A 22,344-nucleotide genomic window follows, 5' to 3' on the forward strand; every position below is an offset into this window, starting at 1 on the left:
GGTACAGAAAGATGGATCTCACTCTTCCTCTGGACTGAGGCAACTGCTCTTGTCCATTCTGGATGTGCTACAGGGTGGTGATGGCCACAGTGCTACATAATTCTGTGCTCATACTACTTTCTCGGTCTGTAAGCTCTCCGGAGCATCCATTACTCTGCTATAAACGCTGACACCACGTTTCTCTTCTTCCCTCTCTTCCTTCCAATTTTGGTTATGGTTTTATTTTTATTTCTTCTGCTTGATAACTTTATAAAATATATTGAAACTTCTCTTCCTTGATCTTTGAAATTCAGTCTCTCCTGACCCTTCCTTTATGATCTGATGAAATTCGCTTGCCTGCATTTCTTCCACTTTTCACCTCCTTCCTCCCTCCCTCCCTCTTTACAGGGCTGGGAAAAGTGCATCTGAGGTGTGCCTGGGGCTAGACACCAAGCCTCTGACCTTTCAGCCTAATTTACACACAAATTAGTGCTGCCAGAAGGCCCCTTCTCCCTCTTTGACTTCAAAGGTCAGAACCAATTCTGTTTTACTTTGAAGGCTTATTTGTGGATTAGATATATCTTCATTTGCATCTGGAAGAACCTGGCTCTTTTCTCTTTCTGCATACAGTCTTAAACAGTAACATCAGAGGACCCAAAAATACCTCAAAAAGAGAAAGGTCTGTTTTCAATTTGAGACTTGGGTGAATGCAGTTGGCATCTGCACGTGGATGGTGCTTTGTAAGCACAAGATGCAAATAAGCAAAGAGCAGTAGAGAAAGGGATGTTGGCTTTTTGCCAGTCTAACCTTCCCCATGTGGGAACTCCACGCGTGATCAGTGCCCATCTACGCACATCTAAGCCTCATGCTTGGCAGCCTGACATCTGTCCTCATTCCCTGTTGCCACGTGAACAAATGACAGCCCTTCTTCATTCCACAAAGTGACCAGAGGAATATCGGGCGGCTGGGGAATTGGTGTTTTGTTGCAAAACTGGAGCTGGAAATGGAAGACCTTTCCTTCCCTTCCCCCTTCCTTCCCCCTTCCCTTTCCCTTTCCAGAGCGTGATCTGCACTTCTTCAAAACTTCAGGGCCACCTCCTCCAGCACCCAGCTCTGGCTGGCTAGCTGGCAGGAAAATGCACTTGCAAAGGTAATCGGTGATAGTGCTCCGGGGACAGCAATCTCATTGTCCGCTGGATCAACTTCAAGACTCTTAGCCGAGGTCCTTATTCTGCCCAAGAGTGACACTTTCTATCCTAAGTTACTGACCCCCTGCACACAGCTACGTCATTTTTCCATACCATGTAACTTTTCCCTAGAATTTGCCCTGGCCCTGCATGATTTGGAATGAGGATACTACCTTTTTCAGCAAGAGACACTCTGTAGTTCTCCAAGAAGATGACTTTCAACTTGCTTCCAACCACAGGGTCATTGTTCACCACATCTGCCACCGAGGTGATGAGCTTTATGACCATTTTAGCCATGTGATATCCTGGGGCGGCCTTGGGGAAGAACGTCCGACACGCCGTCAGGTGGCAGCCTCGATGAGGTGGAGAAACGGCAAGACATCAGGGCCCCCACATCCCCCGTGCCCACAATCAACTTACTTTGCCACCGATTATGACCGTTCTGGGCACGAATAACTTCCTGGGGTCTTTCTTAATGCCTGAAAAAGAGTAGACGGGGATGGCCCGGAGCGCGGGCCGGGGCGAGGCCTCCATCGAGCGCGCCCTCCCCGTCCCCGGGGCGCCGTGGCCGCGGGCCGACTCACGGTTGTACATGGTGACCACGTGCAGGCAGTTGAGCAGCTGCCGCTTGTACTCGTGGATCCGCTTCACGTGCACGTCGAACATGGAGGACGGGTTGATCTTCACTTTGTACTCCTTCTCCAGGAACTGGGAGAACTTCAGCTTGTTCTCCTGCGGGGACAGTGCGCCATGCGGAGCCCTTCCGAGGACGCAGCCGCCGTCCGCTGTGAAACCCGGGGGCGCCCTAAGCCGTGAGAACTCGCGCCCCGAGGGGTCTCACCTGCTTCACGTTGGCGAGCTCTCGGAGGAAGACGTCGTCCCCCAGGAGGCTCCGCAGCTTGGCCAGCTGGCTCAGGTCCTTCACGTAGTCTTCCCCGATTTTCTTCCCGTCAAAGGAGAGGTGGTTTTAGTCGGGGTCCAGCCACAGGAGCGGTGTGTCAGTCTGCGGTGGGTGCCTGCCTGCAACAGGACCGCCGCCCCGCCGCCCCGCCGCCCCGCACGCGCAACGGCTACCCCCACCGAGGGGCTGGAACCGCTGCGCGGGGACACTGCGCTGGGGTCGTGGCGCTCCGAGTTAGAACCAGGACACCTACCCAACAGGGCTCACGCGGACCCCGGGTTCTACTGCTAGTTCTTACTCCTCTGCTCACTAAACAGGGTTACCATCTCCCACCTGTGTGTCACAGGCGTCCTGTCCGCCAGCCAGCTCCTCTGTGGACTCCTCGCTTAAAACAAGCATTTCAGGGTGCCCGCCGCGGGGAGTGGAGCGCGGCGCGCACGTCGGGCTGGCGCCAACCCGGCTGCGGACCGCAGGCACGACTCCCAAGGGCACTGCGTCCGGCCGACCCTGACTTCCCGCTCACCTCCGCTATTAACTCTGCGAGCCCGGGGTTGCAGAGTAGGAGCCAGCGCCTCGGAGTGATCCCATTGGTTTTGTTCTGAAATTTGGCTGGTTCTAGCTCACTGAAGTCCTTGAATCTGGAGATGGAAGAGACACATGCCTGAATCTGTCTGAAAGAGCAGGTTCCTGCTGCGTTCAAGGAGCCAAGGGGAGCCCTGGAGAGATTGAAGCTGGAGGTGGGGGGGGCCGGCAGCAGCTACTGCTATCATTCTAAGCAGAGATCCATTTGCAGTTCAACACAATTAGGAGAAAAATCCCAGATCAGATCACCTCCATATGATTTCCTGGCACTGACATCTATACCAGGCTTTTTAGCAGAATAGGGTTTTTTGTTGTTGTTGTTGGTTTTTTTTGGCTCTTAAATCTAGAATTAGGATAGTTCAGAGAGGAAGGCATTTTCTCTTTGAAGAGAAGGTTACTTTGTATAGAAGAAAATACGTTTGCACATTTTGACAGGGCTTTTCTTCATCCCAAAATGCAACCCTGCATTTACTAGCTGATATCAGCACATTAATGGAGCAATGTTTGATCCACCACCACAGGAACGGGGACTCACACTTGGGTCTTCACAATGTCTGAGTGAATTTTAGCCACACCATTCACAGCGTGGGAGCCCACAATGCAGAGATGGGCCATGTTGATCCTTTTGCCTCCTTCCTCTTCGATCAGAGACATCCTTCTCAGACGGTCGACATCTTTAGGAAACAAGGCCGCAATTCTCTAGCCAAGGGAAGAGAAAGGCCTTGCTGGCCACTCAGGTTTAAAGCAACGTTGAGATAATGTCATTCACTTCCCCAGCAAAATCTTTGATGGAGCAAATATGGAAAACTTACTCCCACAGAAAGAGGCTCGGTTAGGGTTACGTCGCCCTGGGGAGATGCCATCCTCCATTTTAGGGTTTTCAAAAAAAATGTCTTTAACAGAGCCCTACCCAGTCTTGAATACTTTTGATGTATCTATGACTGAGAGACATTTGGGCCTCTAGTTTGGTGAGAGGGAACACTGCAACCACCCTTAACATCTCAAGTCCTCATTCTCGAAAGGGGTATGAATCTTTCAAAATGACTTACATCTAAATGCTTCTGATTTATCTCATAAATGATTTCCAAATGTCGAGGAAGCAACTTTTCCACCAGCTCTACAGGCCAGCGCTCTAGGGCCTCTGGGAGCACAGTGTGGTTGGTGTATGCAAAGGTCTTCTGGGTGATCTTCCATGCCTGAGGGAAAGGGAGAGGAGTTAGCTGCTTCCCTCGGCAAGAAGGGTGCCCTGCAGGTGCACACCCCATCACACAAGACCAAACGTTCCTTCAGCTCCTGCCAGTCTGCAACAGGACAGCTCATCCACACTGTTAGACACACTCAATTCCACCAGGTTCCCAATCATCCAGAGACTGGGAATATGGGTTTTTTCTTTTTGGGGTGGGGGGGAAAGCAGCCATTTGTAAAGCTGTATGATAAAACTGAAGACAACATACTGATGAGTCTTCTCTACAACCCTAACACGCCGTTTACTAAAAGCAAAATCTGAGCAATACAAACAAGTAATGTTCTGAGAAAGTACAGAGTATGTTTAAATTCTGATTTGCAAACTGTTGGGGATACTTTCAATTAGCTGTGTTCTGAGGTTGGAGAATTTAACTTAGAATCCTTTTAGACTCAAAAATGGCAATCACAATGTAAGTCTGAGCTAATGAGCTGGGTCCCATTAGCAATGTATTTATTTATTTCTTAGTTTTCCTCCCTGTAAAGCAGTAAGGACAGAGAAATGTTAGCACCGGGCAGACTTTCCCTTTAACCACTGGCAGTTAGCAACAGTAACTTATTTTGAAAAACTGTAAAAGGAGCTTCTGGCAAAATCTCTGAACAACAGATATACAATTTAATTAAAGGAAAAGGAAGCCAAACTATCCAGACCTTGAACCAGGGCAGTTTTTCAATATCCACAAAAATCCTCATCAGCTCCGGGATGGCGAGTGCGGGGTGCGTGTCATTCAACTGGATGGCAACCTGTATGGGGAAGAGGCATCAGCGTGCAGGTGCCGGATGGCCCGGGGTCTGGCTTCTTTATCCTCATGCACGCTGCACGAAGCACCAAACAGAATGCCCACCTCTGGTCAGCGCTTTAAGCATACCACACCTACTCAACATTTTTAGCAAGGAGAAAGAGGAGTCAGTCTGACGGGAAGTACTGATCCCTCAATCGTCTCTGTCTGCGTTCGCAGACTGAATACTTGCCTGGTCTGGAAAGGCATCAAACGCGGTTTTGGCACTGTCGGTGGAGCCGAACTTGGAGGCTTTGAAACGTCGGATGACATCTTGCAAGGTAGCAGCCACCACAAAGTACTCCTGCTTCAATCTCAGCTCCTTCCCTTCAAAAAACTTCAGGCCAGAGAGAGGAGTGAGAGTGGTTCACACTGTGAGGCATGGCCACCATATGCGGGGGATCTCCTGCCCAGAGAACTTGAAGCCTAACGCTCATAGGACATCTGGCGGAGGAGGGCAGGTTGAAGGCCCAGCCTCAGACTTTGCTCTTCCCTGAAGTGTAAAGGGGTCTAAAGAAGGCATACAAATACAGGATGAGGGGCATGGGAGACAAGACAACACCAACAACCTTTTCAAAGCTGAAAAATAGATGGGTGAGTGGTAATTGGGCCAGAAGACCCAGGAAAACTGAATCCTGACCTGCTAGAAGAGAAGAGCCAAAAATCAACTAAACTGACACTCCAAAGCCCCTAAAGGCTCTGACTTGGCAGCACCGGTGCCTTTGGAAGTGGGAAGAAGATGCGGTAAGAGTCAGTCGTGAGCCCAAGCAGCCTCTAGCCTCAGACTTCATCCTCAGGTTCCCCCAACTGAGCAGTCTCCTTCCCCAACGCAGGCAGAAGCCCGACGTGAGTTCTCTGGAGATGGTAACGCAGGGGTCTCTGGGCCGGAGGAAGGCAGGGAGAATCAAAAGCAGGGGTACCACTCTGTACTGAAAATGGGGGAAACGGGTTTAAGTGAAAGTTTATATGCCAAATTGTGGAGACTCTCAGCCTTCTTCTCCCAACCGAATTTCAGAACCCAGGCAGCGAATATCAATTCTTCCAGGAAGGAAGCTGCAAGAGCCTTCTGGAGGTGAGAAAGATGAGAGCAAACGGTCCTGCACAGTGGGAACCTCAGGCAAGATCACGGAGGATGCGTCCGAAAACTCACGACCACATCACCGAGGAACTTAGGGAGCACACCTAAGATTCCACACTTCTCTTATAGGTGATCCGAAGACTTTAAAGAGCTTTAAGCAAGGAAAAAATAACTAGCTGCAGAGGGACAGCAGTTGCAAGATTCCTGGAAGAGGGACTCATGGTTGGAGGAGGGCTATGGCCAAGTTGGGGAGAGTGAATGAGTTTGTTTTTGTAATTACAGTACAAAAATGATTTATCAGCTCATAATTAAAAACAGGCATGACCCTGACAGCTACCTTTTACTCAAAGAATTTAGTTAACTTTGCACCCCATACTAAGTTCGTATCCCCTGTGAATTGCCATAGATGGTTATTTCTGAGTAAAGTTAGGTTTGGTCCTTACGGAAGATAGGAGGATGAATTTCAAGCCCCTTCCGATTAAATAATTCTGCAGGCTGGATTTGGCTAGGCAGCGCTTGGAAGGATTCTTATTTTAACTGACCACGAAACAAAATGACTTTTTGCTTTTGGGTCAGAGATTTTTCTGACATTCACTGAAGTCACAATGTCTCTCTCAAAGGAGAAAATAACATATACCATTCAGTTTCTGAAAATGCTGCAGCAAACTTCATCCTCTGTAGAGACAACAGTTTACCGCTAAGTGAACGCCCAGTTATAAGGACCATTTATGTCCTAGTCTCCCAATCCTTGCTTGGTGCCATCTTTGCAGAACAGAGTACTAATCTGGTTGTTTCTGAGACTTACTATTAAAAGAATAATCATTACAGGGGGGCCTGGGTGGCACCGCGGTTAAGCGTCTGCCTTCGGCTCAGGGCGTGATCCCGGCGTTATGGGATCGAGCCCCACATCAGGCTCCTGTGCTGTGAGCCTGCTTCTTCCTCTCCCACTCTCCCTGCTTGTGTTCCCTCTCTCACTGGCTGTCTCTATCTCTGTCAAGTAAATAAATAAAATCTTTAAAAAAAAAAAAAGAATAATCATTACAGCTTCAAGAAAATAATTTTACCCACATATAAGATAGAGGTAGGTGTACTTAAAATAACTAAGAATCCATAGTGGTCATTTGTGATGCAGTTCCAAGTTAAAATTCTTTTTTTTTTTTTTAATTTCAGCTAAGCTGTTTTTACTGAAAAATTAGGAATAATCACCCATGAGAAAAGATTTCAAGAGATGAATAAGTAGTGTAAGAAACAAGTGTTTGCTCCTGGGTCTGCTCTGAGGTCCAGATCCCCGACCTCGCCTGAGCGTAGAAGGCTGGGAAGAGCCTGTCAGTGAGGGGAAAAGGCCAGGCAGGAAACCTCCAGGGTCGTCTGACTCTGTGGGAGACGCTTCTGTTTGGAAAGGGGAAGTAGTAATTCACTGCGCTTCACTTCATCTTTTATATTCAGGTTTGGTTTGAAATGCACAGACATAACCTCCTAATTGGTTGTGAGGTCAACTAGTCTAGGGCAAAATACCAATGCTGACTTCATGTATTATACAAATTTGTTTTCTGTACTTGGGTGGCAGGGGAAATCTACACAATTCAGGAAGAGATATGGAGATTATTGTGCACTGAAGAAAAAAAAAATCAGTATCGAAGATGTGCTTTATGGGCTATGGAAAAGTGCTTCTGAAATAGGCTGCTTCTGTTTCCACTGAGAAAGCAAGCTTGACCACTCACATTATCATTGGGATAGAGGACCCGGGAGATGTTCTCGGCCAGATTTCGGTCCAGCACAGCCTGAATGTAGTCTCCAACGTTAACTGAGGGGAAGGTTAGAAAAATGAATAAATAGACAAGCCAGCCACTGTTATCGAAGCCCCTTAACCTCACCTGATGCTTGCTGCCTGCCACGGGGATGGAGGGATTCCTACAACTCCTGAAAATCCAGAAGGATTTCCACAACCCTTCATGCTGTGATTCATATAAGAGTCCAGGAGGGCCAGACAGAAGGACCGCTTTTAAAATGTCCTCCACACGTGCTCCGTAAAATGGCTGTTCACTGGAGAGTTCTGATTGGAAACTCAAGGCTTTTCTCTCAAGCTCAATTTGATACTAATTAGCGATCAGAAAGATTACATACACTGACATACACAGAAACCATTTATGTCCCTGTCCCGGGTCCTTGTTTTGTGCCCTCTTTTAGAGCTGGTGATCTGGTTGCCTCTGAGATCAGAAAGATTAAACACACATTCATGCGAGCCCAGGCTGTACTCACAGTCTCTGAGGTTAAAGTCATTTGGCGCCCGCGCGGACCAGAGGCGCATGGTGTTGACGGTGTTATTCATATACCCAGGCACCGGGGTGTCATATGGCAGGGCCAGGACCACCTGTGGGATTAAACCGAAGCAGCTGCTCAGTTTCCCACGTGTGGTGATGTGGGCTGAACAGTGGGCCGGGACACAGCAAGGGATTCTGTACCGACTCAGACCGTGGGAGGCCTAAACCAAGATGGAAGGTCCTAGGTCTGGGGGGGCATGGTTCTGAGGGGCCATGTGGAGCCACCTCCCACTGGTGCAATCTGGATGGCTGGAACTATCCAGACTGATGGTCCACTCTGTCTGTTCCATGTGGATTTCCCTTTGTGTCCCTTGCCCTGATCTGAATGCAGCTCTTTCATGTTTCAGTGAAGCTGTTGTTCTGAGAATAATAAAATATGACGTGCAAAATGACAAATGTGAACCTTCTGCCATCACAAAATAGTAATCAGGGTAAGTTTAGTGCAGGTAATTCAGTGATCTGATTTCAAATACCTTGAAAATTAATGGAACAGAAACATATGAAGATAGATTATAGAGGATGTTGAAAATGCTATGTGAGATTTTTCAAAGTTGCATGAAGAAGAGTTATTTTAGTGGCCTGACAAATCAGCTGATAATTAGCTGAGATGGGTGTAAGAGGTGAGCTTTGGAAAATCTAGCTTGGTCTTTGTGACAGTCATTGAAACAAAGAATAGGAAGATAACTGTATTGCACATGAACTTAAAATTTATGTGGGAAAAGACTCACTTCTATTCGCTGCCTCATCAGTCCAGCTCGAAGGAAGGGGAACGACAGACTAATCGTACTGGAGGATGCTAAACCATTTCGTGCAATCCACTCATTTTGGACATGACAGGAATGAGGCTGAGAGAGAAGTGGCTTACCCACAGTCACAGTCAGTGGTAGGGTTGAAACCTACACAAATCTCTTTAATGTGGTCTGCTGGATTATGAATGAATGAAGCATTAGAGCCTGTATCAGTCAATCACATATATTCAGTCATGCTTCCATGAATACCATGACCTCGAAGTAATAAATCACCCTTCTTTAAATACCTTTTACTAGGAAATAAAGGTCTCTGGAGATTTTTAAAGTACACTGTGATCCTTCAGAAAAAGCTGTTCACAGAGTGGGAGTGAGTCTGGGTTCAAAAAAAACTTGTCCTTCTGACCCTTGAAGTGTAATAGGGATGCTCCCATTGTGGTGGGATCTTGAGAGCTCGGACTTGACACAGGAGTAATCTTTAATCTCGGGCCCCATCAGCCTGGCTTCTTGCTCTGAGTTACAGGGCCCACAGAGGCTCTTCCTGAGGCTTCTCCTTCATAGGTCCCCCCCATACCCGTCATTCACAGGCATTGCCCCAGTATGGCACCTGCACTTCTAATTCTCTCTGGTGTCTGTTTCTCAGAGGAGCCAAGCTGACACACGAATGAAATAGATTGCTCCGTTTTTTGGAAGCTGCCCACAGCATGTGCACACCATGCCTGTCCTCACGCTCTCTGACCTCACCAGCTACAGACCTGGGGCTGACTTGGGCAATGGCTTCCAGAAATCCATAAAGTGCTGCACGGCTGGAGGCAGCTTACCTTATATTCAATCTGTTCCATAACCTTGCCTTTGTGGGCACAGAAAAATATACCGTCTCTAGCTGAATTTCTGGATGTATTATGAAAATGTCTAGAGGTGCTCTGTAAATACAAGGAAGCTCAACAGTGGGACCTAGTGTAAACAGAATATTTCCAGGATTGATTGTGTAAACTGCATACATTTAGATAGCTCAGAAGTCACTGGGAGTTTTAGACACCAAAACCGGTACCAAATGTCACTAGTTTAATACCAAATACATGTATGAATTCTTTGGGCATATTGATTGATTTGTTTGCAGCTCTCCTGACTATATTTGTAACCAACTGCAACTTAGATTGTGTTCTATTGTTTAACCAAATTTAGAAGAAGAGAAACTTATCTTGAAATTACAGTATAGTTTATTCCTTATACTATTACACAATCATGACCTATTTTAGCTTTTAATCTGCTATTTCCTATGTTGAATAAATTCATCCTCAGATAGAAAAATCATTTTTAAATAGTCTTATTTTTCTGAACTGTGAAGAGCTGTAAATGGATTAGCAGAATAAATTATCAGTTAAAAAAGTCAACTATAAAATGGGTCTTGATTCTTCTAAAATAAAATAAAGCATTTATTCATGGGGAATAATCCAAAAACCAACTGAATTTAGCATTACAGTACTGAATTTCACTCACAATTTTGCCAACTAAAAATGTTAACTTGCTCTTTACCATTTTCTTTAGCTTTTAAAGAATGGCCAGTGACATATCCTTCCCAGCCTGAGATCATACTTATTAAGCAAATATCTCAAGTGGAGCCTCCAAAGATTGGACAATGCAGTCTAGTAATTAATAGGGGTTATTTATCAGGAAGTCAGAAGACAGCAGAGCACAAAGCATCACGGGGTGGTGAGAAGTGAATTGATCAGCAACAAGGTAATGCTCAAATCTAGTGGCAGGATAAATACCTAGCCATGAATTCAGTCCACTTAGATTGACACAAGCATTATTTCTCTAGAAGTGATTTTGCACAAAATAACAATACACTTTGCAATATTTTCTATTATTTTTCTTGACTTTGCAATGAATGAAAATTTTGGCAATCCTTTCAATAAAGACTTTAGTTTTAAAATATGTTCCCCTGAGAAGTCCCAAGTAAATGTATCTATGGCAGTGAGGTAAGGAAAGGCAGTTAAATTTATTTAATCTTGGTATCAAAAGCTGTATATAAAACTGGAGAACTAAGCATGAGATTACAGAATTGATTAATCTCTGAACAAGCCGATTGCAAATGACCCTGATAAGTCATTTGTCTTTGGGGAAGTCGCTTGTCTTTTGGTCTCAGCTCCCTTGTTTCCAAAGAGTGGGTTCACTAAGAGAAGGAACAGATTTATTGATAAAAACATACCTTATTATTCAGTACACAATATACCATCCCACACTATATATACATCCCCTCTATGCTACATAGTCACTGTGCTGTACTATACAAAATACTCAGCACAAGGACATTGTGAATACCTGGGTGTCGACCCATTTGGTCCCAGTGTTGGTGTGCTCTACTTTTCCATAGAAGTGCACGGGCAGCATAAACTCAGGCCGGGCCTTCTCCCAGGGGTTTCCATGTCTGAGCCAATCATCTGCCTCTTCTACCTGCAAAAAGGACACGGCTAAGCATTCATTTTTCAGGAAATGTAGACCTTCCATTATCTCAAATCAAATTATATCAAATCAAAAATATCTTTGACTAAATCAATACAAGAATACTGTTTTGGTAAGAAAGATTATTGATTCTGTCAAACTCAGTTCACCTTTGTTAGAGTATTACAACCTAAGTCAACAATCATACTTGTCAATACATATTACAGCATTTAATTCTCATAAAACAACCCTGTAGGATAGTACTATGATTTTTCCCTTTTTAAAGATGAGGAAATTGTAACTTGCTCAAAGCCACACAGATAGTAAATGGTACAGCTGAGATTTGACCTTAAGTGTGTGGGTTCTAGGCCTGTATCTTAACATCTGTGAATACAACTATCCAGCTTGAGGGACAGAGAGAGGCCATCCAGGGATGTTTATAGTTGGATACCTGGGCATGGAGGCTCTTACATGATGGTTTCTGTCAAGATTCTTTTGCCTAGAATGCACAGACCAGTTAAGAAATACCACTCATAGAAAGCTGTCTCTTTTTTTTCAAAGATTTTATTCATTTACTTGACAGAGAGAGAGAAAAAGAGACAGAGACTGAGAGCACGAGCAGAGGGAGCGGGAGAGGGAGAAGCAGGCTCCCCGTTGAGCAGGGAGCCCGACGCAGGGCTGGATCCCAGGACCCTGACTCAACTGACTGAGCCACCCAAGCGGCCCAACAGCTCTCTTAATAAAGCTTATTTCAGTATACATACAAGACACTATTACATTTTGTAGTCTTTAATCCCTTCAGTAATTTTGATCTGATAATGAACTATTAATTATGGTTCATGTTGAAAATAATATATACTAATATGTAAGGAATTTATTTTATTGACAATTTCAATATTTTCCCATGTATTTATGTTAATTTATAACCACATATTTCTCATAAAAAATATTAAAATCATAATTTGTATTTAGGGTATTCCGGACATCAAATGAATTTTGGTTTGCAACAAATAAACATGCCAAAACAAAACCACAAAAAACACATTGGAGAGGGGGGATGTATTTTTAAAGTAAAGACATTATTAGTGAAAGCTTTAAATACTACACATAAATTAAAAATGCGGGGTGCCTGGGTGGCTCAGTCGTTAAGCATCTGCCTTCAGCTCAGGTCATGATGTGAGGGTCCTGGGATGGAGTCCTGCATGGGGCTCCCTGCTCAGCGGGGAGTCTGCTTTCCCTCTGACACTCCCCCCACTTGTGTGCTCTTGCTGTCTCTCTTGCTCACTCTTTCTCTCTAAAAAAATAAATAAAATCTTTTAAAAAATGCAGTTGTGTTTTGACAAGAAAGGAGGGGCTTTTAGGACAAAGTACTCTTGTCAAAGAGATTAGCCCAAATCTGGTTATTTTACTTATTTGATTTCTCACCTACCCCCCCCTTAGAAAACCTAGCTTTAGTTTAAGAAGATTTTGTTTATGAATTATGACACACTGCTGGATATTTCATGACTACCACGTAAATATGAATCCCATGCCTGCCCCAGGCACAGTGTGGAGACAAACAAACACAGCTACTGTCTTTTGAGATATCAGACAAAACACTGATGTCAACAGACAGACAAGGAAATCCACATGCATTTATTCAAACATTGATCATGACTTTATGCAAGAAAGCCAGTGAGCTTCCCATTAACACTAAGTCCCAGCATGGTGGTGAATGAAAAGGGGACTCAGAAACAACATCTGTAAACAGTAGATCTGGGAGTTAGACACGGGAGGCAGGGGGATGCTTCACAGGCAGCGTGAATCCCAGGGAAGGCTGCAGAGGGATGTGAGCTCATCAGCTGATCCAACCTTGTTAACATGCAGATTCTCAGGCCGTCTGGGGAGGGGTCTGAAATTCTGCATTTTTAACAAGTCCCCAGGGGCTGCACATAGTGCTATGACGAAGAAACTGCAACTCAAAAGTTAGACTCCTGCTAAACTAGTCAGAAAGAGAACAACAACAAAAAAATAATAAGATAAAAATTTAACACGGAACCGGTGAACTTCATCAGTGGTTAAGCTTTAGGGAAGTCAGAGTGCACTAGCTTGTGTTAATAACTAGAAACTCCACACAAATAAAGGAGAATATCCACAAAGGATCCAAACGTCCTGACTTACAAAGCACTTTCCGCGGCTCTTAGGCAAGGGCGGGTGGGGGCTTTCAAATACCGGTCAGGGCGAACACCGCTTGCTGTAACCGGAAGACACTCATTTCAGCACGGGGACTGTTGCCACACACCTGAGGGCAGGGCGCGGAGCGGGGCAGCGAGGCCCCACAGCTTCCCTCTCAGACAGCGTGTGCACAGCAGAGCGGACCACGGCTTCCGCGGCATCGGGGCTGCGTTTGCTCCTTCCAGGGCAGGCAGAGCGACTGGCACAGCCGGCGCAGTACTCGTGTGCTGTTAGCCGGTGCTCTAAGTCTCCCTGAGTAATGGCCGACTTCCGCGTGCCCGGGGGACGCTCGGCAGGACGACGGAGCTCCCGCAGTAATGGCCGACTTCCGCGAGTAATGGCTGACTTCCGCGTGCCCGGGGGACGCTCGGCAGGAAGACGGAGCTCCCGCCGAGTAATGGCCGGCTTCCGCGAGTAATGGCTGACTTCCGCGTGCCCGGGGACGCTCGGCAGGACGACGGAGCTCCCGCCGAGTAGTGGCCGACTTCCGAGTGCCCGGGGACGCCCCGCAGGACGACGGAGCTCCCGCTCGCTGCTCCTCAGCGGGCGCCTCCTCCGGCCGGCAGGGGATCGGATGGGAATTCCCTCAGTCGCACAAAGCTGGCGGTTCAGGTCAATGGAGAAACGTCTCACCCCCGCAGGCTGGTCTGAGCAGATCAGAGGAGAAAAGAGGAGCGCCCCCCCCCCACTGGATCCACGGACGCTGTGGAATGGCGATAAACGTCTTCTCCACCTTGCTTTCTCCCGAGGAATCAACAAGCGGGGCTGGAGATTTAGATTTCCGCAGAGCCGCGGACCCCCGAGGGCGCGAACGTGCAGAGCCACAGAAGGGTGGGGAGCTTTCGTTTACACGCGAGCGGGCTCCTGGATGTGGACACGCCACGAAAGAGAACTGACGCAGAGGGGTGGGTTGGGGAGCGAGGAGCCGGCCCGTCAGGCGAGGCGGACAGCCCGCACTTGGCACCTGCCCGGAGGAATTACTCAACGGAGCCTGTCCTCCAGCCGCACGGCAGCAGAGGTCAGCTCGGGGGGCTCTGTGAGTGCCTGAAGTCTAAGAAATGCTTTCCGCCTCAACTGTGGGTTATACAGGCCGTGGAGAACTCGACAGCAAACACACACTGCTTTCCGAGGGCACAAATGATGGAACGCTGTCTCTGGGGAAGCCCACGAATTCGACAGTGGTAACTAGGAGCTTGCTGGGCAGTGTGGCTTGTGCAGGCTTCGCACGGGTTCGATGAGAGGGAAGGTTTCTAGCAGATACTGTGTGATTCCAGGCTGACGCACATGTGACTGTCCAACTTTAATGCGAGGCTGTTGCAGTTGTCTTTCTGTCCTTCTTCCCGGGGGGCCAATTATTTTCATAGAACACTACTGACACGGTTTCAGCAATCCCCACTCGAGTTCATTAATTTTGTTAAGTCAAGAATTTTGGCAATAAAATTATTTTACTTAGGGGGTTCACAATGAACACTTTATTATTGTAAATCTTCCTTGAAGAGAGACTTCAAAAACTACAAGTCCATCAACCTTTAAAAATCTTCCCAGCTTGGGGGTGCCTGGCTGGCTCCGTTGGTGGAGCAGGCAACTCTTGTTCTTGGGGTCATGAGTTCAAGCCCCACGTTGGGGCGGAGCCTACCTAAAAAAAAAAATCTTTCCAGCTTGTGCCATTTTCTTCAGCAATGATGTATCTGATGTGTGTGGGGGCAAGCCCTTCCCTCAAGAGGCATGCTGCTTTCCTGGAAGATACTTTTTGTGTTTTATGGAAATAGTTTCTTTTTTAATAGAATAGTGTTAAAATCCTATTCCACTCAACAATGGATATGGTAAAGAAAATGATGAGTTTTTCTGACTCAGTTTCTAGTCATAGAGTAGTGATAATGGCGAGTGAGATCAGCTTTGGAGACTAGCAAATGTCATGTAGTCTCTCTTTTATATGGACACTAAAAACATACTTCCTGGGTCTGATAGAGAAAGGGACGGTTTCCTGGAATAAAGGCCTTTGAACAGTAGCAAAGTTGGCAGATATGATTTTAAAAGAGTGAACTTTCATTAAATTCTGGGGAAAATGCACTTGAAAAAAAATTTTTAAAGAGGGATTTTCAGGGTTTCTTTTGAATTTTTCACAGAACAGGAAAGAGACAAGAAAGGAAATCGTTAAACAATCAGGGGTATAATGAGTACCACACAGGATACTTTCAAAGAGTGAGAATGGATACCATGTCTTGTTTGGTCAGAAGGTGTCAAAACCTTGGTCATCCCGGAAATGCTCACTAACCTAGGTTTCTCACAGTGAAACTCTAGGTTCCTTCATTGAGGAAGGGAACCCATTATTTTGTTTTTATAACTTCTGTGATTATAACATATGCATTTCTTATGGAATATGAGTCAGCAGAAGAGCAAATATAAGATAGTAAAAGGCACCTGTAATCTTATCTCCCAGAGATAATGACTGTTGAAGCTTTGATGTATTTTTTTCCTAGTACTTTCTCTTTACCTTTTTGGCTTCTTTTGGATAGGTCATAATATGATCTCATACCTCCTTTTCTCAATGAACATAAACAACTTCCCATTTCATTAAAATTAATAAAAATATATTAATAACTATATCAATATCATATAATACCATTATTTATTAAATTATTCTCTTTTCTTAGGCAAAATTAAGGTTTTACTGAGTGCCTATCTGTCTGCCAGACATTTTATATATATATTCATAATGGTTTCATGCAGCTGGTATCTCCATTGTGCAGATGGGAAAACTGAGGCTCAGAGAGGTCAGGTAACCTAATCAGAGCAACACACCGCACAGGGGTAATGAGTTGCACTTAGGCCTCAAATTCGAAATTAGATCTCAGTTAGGGCCTACATGTTTTTTTCCACACAATGCTGCCTTCTAATTTATTTAGGGTTACCTAAGATCCACTGGTCCTCAACAAAATTTGGAAGTTTGTCTTTCAATATGTTTGTCTTTCAATATGCAGCCAGTATTCTCCTTCTCTCATCACATCAAACCTTCTAGTTCCTTCTTCCCTGGTTCAGAGAGTGTCAAAATACTGAGGAAGGAGAACAACAATGGGGTTGACACTAAGCTTATTCTCATCCTTTCTCTCCCTTGGGATTAGCTCCAGCCTAGGTCCCCCCATCCAATCCTGAGCACTCTGCCTTCTCAGACTGACTCATGGAAATGTGGGAGGGGCACAGAGAATGTGGGCTTTTTGGAAATCGAATCCAGTATCTTTTTGTCAATGATGTGTGTGTGTGTGTAGGGGGAAAAGACAGGGAGAGAGAAAGTCTAAATCACACTTAGCATCAGGGAAGACTACCCGCACTAGGGGTGATTGTAGACTCAAAGAATGACCGAAGAGAAAAGAAACAAATACCTAAGAATCCAGGTTGGTTATATAAAAATCAGATGAGAGTCATTTGTATTGTGCAAATTTCTGTGGAACACTATGATTATACGTATTAAGTATGTGCCAGATTTATTTGACATAATCGTTGCAAGACTTCCTGCTTGCAACTTATAAAAAACTTAGAACAGTGAACTTACACGTCTTGTAAGATAAGCAGATTAAGGAGGGCAAGACTCCGTAGAGACAAGACTACTGAACATGGACCTGGAAGTCTGTGGTATGGACCCATGTTTGCCAGCAGGGCCATCTGAGGTAACTTCACTTCCTAAGAGTCTCAGTTTCCCACCTATAAAACAGCAGCATGCTTCCTACCATCAAGTTACAGGGGACAATCATCAGTCAAAAGATGTGCTTCCCATTGTGCGTGCTGCAGAGAACACATGTCACACACTGGAGGGCGTCCACAGTCAGGGGCCAGTGGTGAGTATTCTCAGCGTGTTCTCGTGAGTCAGGCGCTATGGGCGCTGCTTATGGACCTGGTGCTGAATGATCCTGGCAGGCTCTCTGTTCTTCGGGAGCTCATATCCCAAAGGGGGAAGACTGATAGTTTTCACTGATGACAGTCAAATGCCAGAGATATTAGAAAAGCTCTATGTTAAATGTCTATATAAGTCACCCAGAATACTACAAAGGAGAAGTATTTTAATAACAAAATTTTGAGAGCTGGGTCACATACCTGCCATCCATCTCGGATCTTCTGATTGAAGATTCCATATTCGTATCGGATGCCATATCCATAGGCTGCAAGTCCCAGGGTTGCCATGGAATCCAAGAAGCAGGCTAAATTAAAGAGAACACAGGCAAAAGGCAGAGTCATCAAGGTTAGTCCAAATTTTATCTTTCTTTAAAAAACATGGCAGCCACAAAACAGTTTTTCTCTGAGAAACCACATTTATATCTTAAAACACAGAGACGGTTGTGCAGGGGGTATTAATTGCTTTAAAATAAAATATTCATTTATATGAATATTATAGAAAAGTTAGAAAATACAAAAATGAATACAGAAGAAAACAAACAGCGTTTACTATCTCGCCACCTAGAAGTAACACTGTGTATATGTCGGCACTTCATTTGAGAACAGATAAGGAAGCTGGCCTGCCTTAGACATAGCCATTATTGTGTCTGTCACTCACACTGCCCTTTCTAAGGAAAGCTGTTTCTATGGCCCCCTGCTTGAAAAGATGGTCCCAGGAGAATATAATTCACATGTGACCACTTTACCAACTAGCTGGACATCTGTGGCAGACTCTTTTTCTGGCCAGTGGAATTCCAGTGTTGTTCAGATATCAAGTGGCCATATGCTTCAGGGAGCCTGGGCGAGGGAATGAATCTTGCTTTGGTCTAAGCTTCGAAGCCAATCATAGTAATTCTATTTCCTTCACCAGTGATTGGTTTTGGCAAGGGCCAGAAATGACCTATGATCTAATGAGAGGTGCTAGGAAGTCTGCTAGATGCAGTGAAAGATTTCCTTGCTCCTGCCGTTTTTTTTTTTTTTTTTCCCACGAGAGGAAAGCCAAAAGAACCGCAAAGACCCCGAGTTCTGACAGAGTCATGCTGTTGAATAAACTCATCTTGGAATGGCCCAAATTCTGGACTCCTGGTTTAGTCAGTGATAACACACATCCTTGTTGGTTGAACCAATTTTTGTTAGATTTTCCGTTACTTATAGTCAAGAGCATTGATGACAAAGCCCCTGATCCAGAGCAGCCAATCAAAAAGCTGGGCAGGGGCACCTGGGTGGCTCAGTAGGTTAAGCATCTGCCTTTGACTCAGGTCTGATCTCAGGGTCTTGGGATCAAGCCCCACATCTCGGGCTCCCTGCTCAGCTGCTTCTCCCTCTCCCTCTGTCCCTCTTCCTGCTCCTTCTCTCTCTCTCATTCTCTCTCTCTCAAATGAACAAATAAAATCTTTAAAAACACACAAAAGGCTTGGCAGGATCTATGTTGTGGCCAGGTGCAAGCTGAGGGGTTACACCAATCTGATTGTCCTTCTCAGGAATTTGAACTGAGAAATATACAGAAAATGAGGAAATGTACAATAGGATCTAAAACTGAAAAGAACATTTGGAGAGCAAACAGAAACGGGCTGAGTTAGGTTCACAGTGGGACTCTCAAATGGAGAATCCACAAAGGCCACAGGCCAACGCCTTCAAGTTAACGTAATCTCACCATGGTCTTCCAGTCCCTATGCTCCCATGGCCTGCCTCGACTGCAGTCCCTGCTCTCTCAGAGCTGTGGCCATTTGTCTTTTCCTGGGTCTTGATCAAATTATTCTTAGAGCCTGACCAGAATGGGGTCTCAACCTTTCTAGTAGGTCAGAGATGAGGCTGTCTAATGAGAATCACTCAGCCTTGTTCACCACTTCACTCTTTGACCTCACCAGCCAACTGAAGGAGCCAGGTCATTACTATCAGGCACAGAGTGGGGTTAACCCAGCCAACAAATAGGGCGGGGGCCTTACATAAACGAAAGGCAGGTTGGTTGTCATTCTTAGAGGTGTATGCCATGGTTCCGCTGGTCTTCCTACAGCCTCACCGAAAGCCTGCTAAACTGCCCAGTCGTTGACTTTACAAGGCAGTCTCTCTAATATTATAGCAATGTTAATGCACCCTGCAGCTAACGTAGTAAGGATTAAACACCATGAAACACACACAAATGGATTTCCAGTAACTTGAAAGTGTGTGTAAAGTTAAGAGATACTGAAAGTATTTCTGAAAAAGAAGAAACAGATATCAGCAACCTGATAAAGACATGTATGGTGGTACATTTTTATTATTCAATTTAAACTTCACAAGGACACTGTATGTTAATTATACTGGAGTTAAAATAAAAAAATAAATTTCACAATACATCCTCATCGTAAAAAACATTAAAACATTACGGACAGCGTGAGCAACCCCAATTTTGCACTCCTCTCTAGGGAAGATCAGAGGGAGCAGTTTAGTATTTCAAATTCTAGACTTTTTTCCCTCTGGATTTACACATATACTACAGAAATATTTAACTTAAAAAAAATAAATAGTATCACACCGTGTTGCTTTTAATACCACTTGCTTTCTTCCCCGTCCCCCTTAGAGGTCTATCCAGAGAAGCACATATGGATCAATTTTATTATTTTTATTCTTTTATTGCATATTTTTCTGCGGCTACATGTTCCAATAGTTATTCACCTATTCTTAGATCAAGGGATGTTAGGCTATTTATAATATTTTGCCTTAACAGACAATACTGTAATGATTTTTTCACATGCCTCCTTGTGCATGTGTTGAGTATATCTTTAAATACCAGGAAGTAGAATTGCTTGGACACAGGGAAGCATATTTTTAATTTAATGGAGCTGGTATTATCTTTTTTAATGTTTTCCTTTACATTTGTTGAAAAATCATTTCCTAGATAAAGCTCTCAAATTGCATCCATACAAAAAAAGGTATTAATGAACTAAATCATAGCAATAATATAGTAAGTGCATCATTGCCTACCAGTCAATCAGAAAGCAGACTGTCAAGGGCACAAGACAACAACACAATGGTGAAACAACTCAGGTCACACCTCACAAGTGTGTGAAGTGAGCAGCTGTGGACAAATAACAATGAAGGAAGAGGACACTTTGGAAACCCTGAAGTGCACAGGAAGGAGCTGGTTAACTTTGGGGTTTTAAGCAATGTCTCTCTGGTTCAAGTTCCCTTCTCCACTCTTTGTGTAGAACTGATCAAACCATGGCGCAAACTCAAAGACAAAGACATCTGCAGCTGGGTCACACCTTGCACTCCTCCTAGAGAGCCTGTCTGGTTCTTCCGTGCATCTGAGAAGCTGGCAACTGGCGAGACAATGCATCACACCCTCACGATGGCACTTACCAGCAAGCCTCCCAAGACCACCATTGCCAAGCCCAGCATCCTCCTCAATTTCTTCCAACTCCTCCATATCCAGTCCAAGCTAGAGACAAAAGGAAAGCAGCATTGGATGCAGACACAAATGCAGGCCATTTCAGGGAGCACGGGCACTTCCTCCATCTCTGGGTCGGCCATGCAGGGCCCTCTGTGTACTCAACTGTCAGCTCCCTTGGAGTGTTCTGCCATCAGAGGCTGGTGGCTCCATACGAGATGGCCCAGAAGCAGCGTGGGTTCTAAAGGTCCATTACTGGCTTTGTTACTTCTTAGCTCTCTGACTCCGGGCAACATAAATCTCCTTATGCTTCGCCTCTCTCATTTAAAAAAAATGAGGATAACAGTATCTGCCTGATTTAGGGCTGTTATGAATTAAATGAGCTTATATAAACAAAGCATTTAGAATTACCCCAAACAGATATTTCTCAATAAATGTGAGCTATTACTATTTCTTAAAATTATTATTATTATTTTTTTGTGCCGTAGGGGTAAAATCTCAGGGACGGTCCAGCACCACACTGACACTAATCGGGCTGAAGGATTTTGAAAACTATCAAAAAGTATGAGGTCAGACTTTCTGGGATGGACTAAAGTTCATCTTTTCATGACCACAATATATTTACTCAGTAGGGTCAATGGTTGTTAACCCAAAACCAGTTACTAAGTCACTGCCCATGAGGACTGGGACCAGATAGCAGCCCAGGAAACAGCCCTGAGGGCCAGATGGACCAGGGCGAAAATCCTCTACTTTTCTCTAAGGTGGGCAAGAGACTATGGGAGGCCAATGAACATCTGTGACCTTGGTGATGGACAGAACTGGCGGCCAGCCAGCTCCCTGCCCCCGAGCCTTCCGCTCGCACAGCCAGAGGCCACTGGCACCAGTGTGGGCTCATGTCAGGGCTGTGCGGTCCTGGAGATCACTTTGGGCTGTTCATCTAACAATGAGGAAACCGATGGCTAGATAAATTAAATGACCTCTCCTTTGTTGACTAGATAGTAATCTAGCCCATGCTTGTCTAACAATGGTTTATTGTGAAAATGACTGTATTCTTATCTGAAAGTGATGCAAGCCATTAAATTAGACATCATTTAAAAATGGGAACATAATTTACACATGTACAAACATCCATGTCAATCAGAACCACGCTTGAAGTTGATGCCCCAGGTGCCACGTACTTGGATCCCCCCTTACACCAAACGTGGCTTTCCCACACGAGTCTTGATAACTCAATCGTCTGAGAGTTCAAAAATGGCTTTGCCTCCGTTTATTTTTGAAGGGGCTTTCAAACATGCTCCCTGGTGACTAGAGTTTCCTGGGGTCCTTGTGCAAGCCAACCACACAGTGGTGAAGCAACTCAGGTAATAGCACACAACCACGTGAATCGAGTAGCTGTGAACAAGTAACGGTGAAGTAAAGAACAGGCCACTTCGGAAACCCTTCAGTGCTCATGCGAACACTCAGGGTTTCTCCAGTTCTAAACGTGGAGTCTGAAGTAGGCTGCACACCTTGAGGACGTGGACCTGGGTTCCTTCACCCACCTGGTTAGATGCCAGGCCAGGGGAGGTGTATT

General features: G+C 45.2%; 1 protein-coding gene across 1 annotated transcript in view; it reads right to left on the bottom strand.

Annotated features, from left to right (window-relative positions):
- PYGL (glycogen phosphorylase L) overlaps nucleotides 1-22,344 on the bottom strand; it is a 41,064-nt gene that overhangs the window by 17,405 nt on the left and 1,315 nt on the right. Inside the window, exons 2-15 of the mRNA XM_011228429.3 lie at nucleotides 20,744-20,822; nucleotides 17,564-17,667; nucleotides 11,141-11,272; nucleotides 8,008-8,119; nucleotides 7,470-7,552; nucleotides 4,864-5,007; nucleotides 4,543-4,635; nucleotides 3,699-3,845; nucleotides 3,185-3,348; nucleotides 2,591-2,705; nucleotides 2,008-2,109; nucleotides 1,751-1,898; nucleotides 1,587-1,645; nucleotides 1,340-1,481 (exon numbers count right to left, since the gene is read on the bottom strand). Coding sequence (XP_011226731.1) covers nucleotides 1,340-1,481; nucleotides 1,587-1,645; nucleotides 1,751-1,898; nucleotides 2,008-2,109; nucleotides 2,591-2,705; nucleotides 3,185-3,348; nucleotides 3,699-3,845; nucleotides 4,543-4,635; nucleotides 4,864-5,007; nucleotides 7,470-7,552; nucleotides 8,008-8,119; nucleotides 11,141-11,272; nucleotides 17,564-17,667; nucleotides 20,744-20,822 — 1,624 coding nt within the window. The remainder of the gene's footprint in view (nucleotides 1-1,339; nucleotides 1,482-1,586; nucleotides 1,646-1,750; nucleotides 1,899-2,007; nucleotides 2,110-2,590; nucleotides 2,706-3,184; nucleotides 3,349-3,698; nucleotides 3,846-4,542; nucleotides 4,636-4,863; nucleotides 5,008-7,469; nucleotides 7,553-8,007; nucleotides 8,120-11,140; nucleotides 11,273-17,563; nucleotides 17,668-20,743; nucleotides 20,823-22,344) is intronic.

Source organism: Ailuropoda melanoleuca, chromosome 20 (assembly GCF_002007445.2).
Source record: "Ailuropoda melanoleuca isolate Jingjing chromosome 20, ASM200744v2, whole genome shotgun sequence".
Classification (NCBI taxonomy): domain Eukaryota; kingdom Metazoa; phylum Chordata; class Mammalia; order Carnivora; family Ursidae; genus Ailuropoda; species Ailuropoda melanoleuca.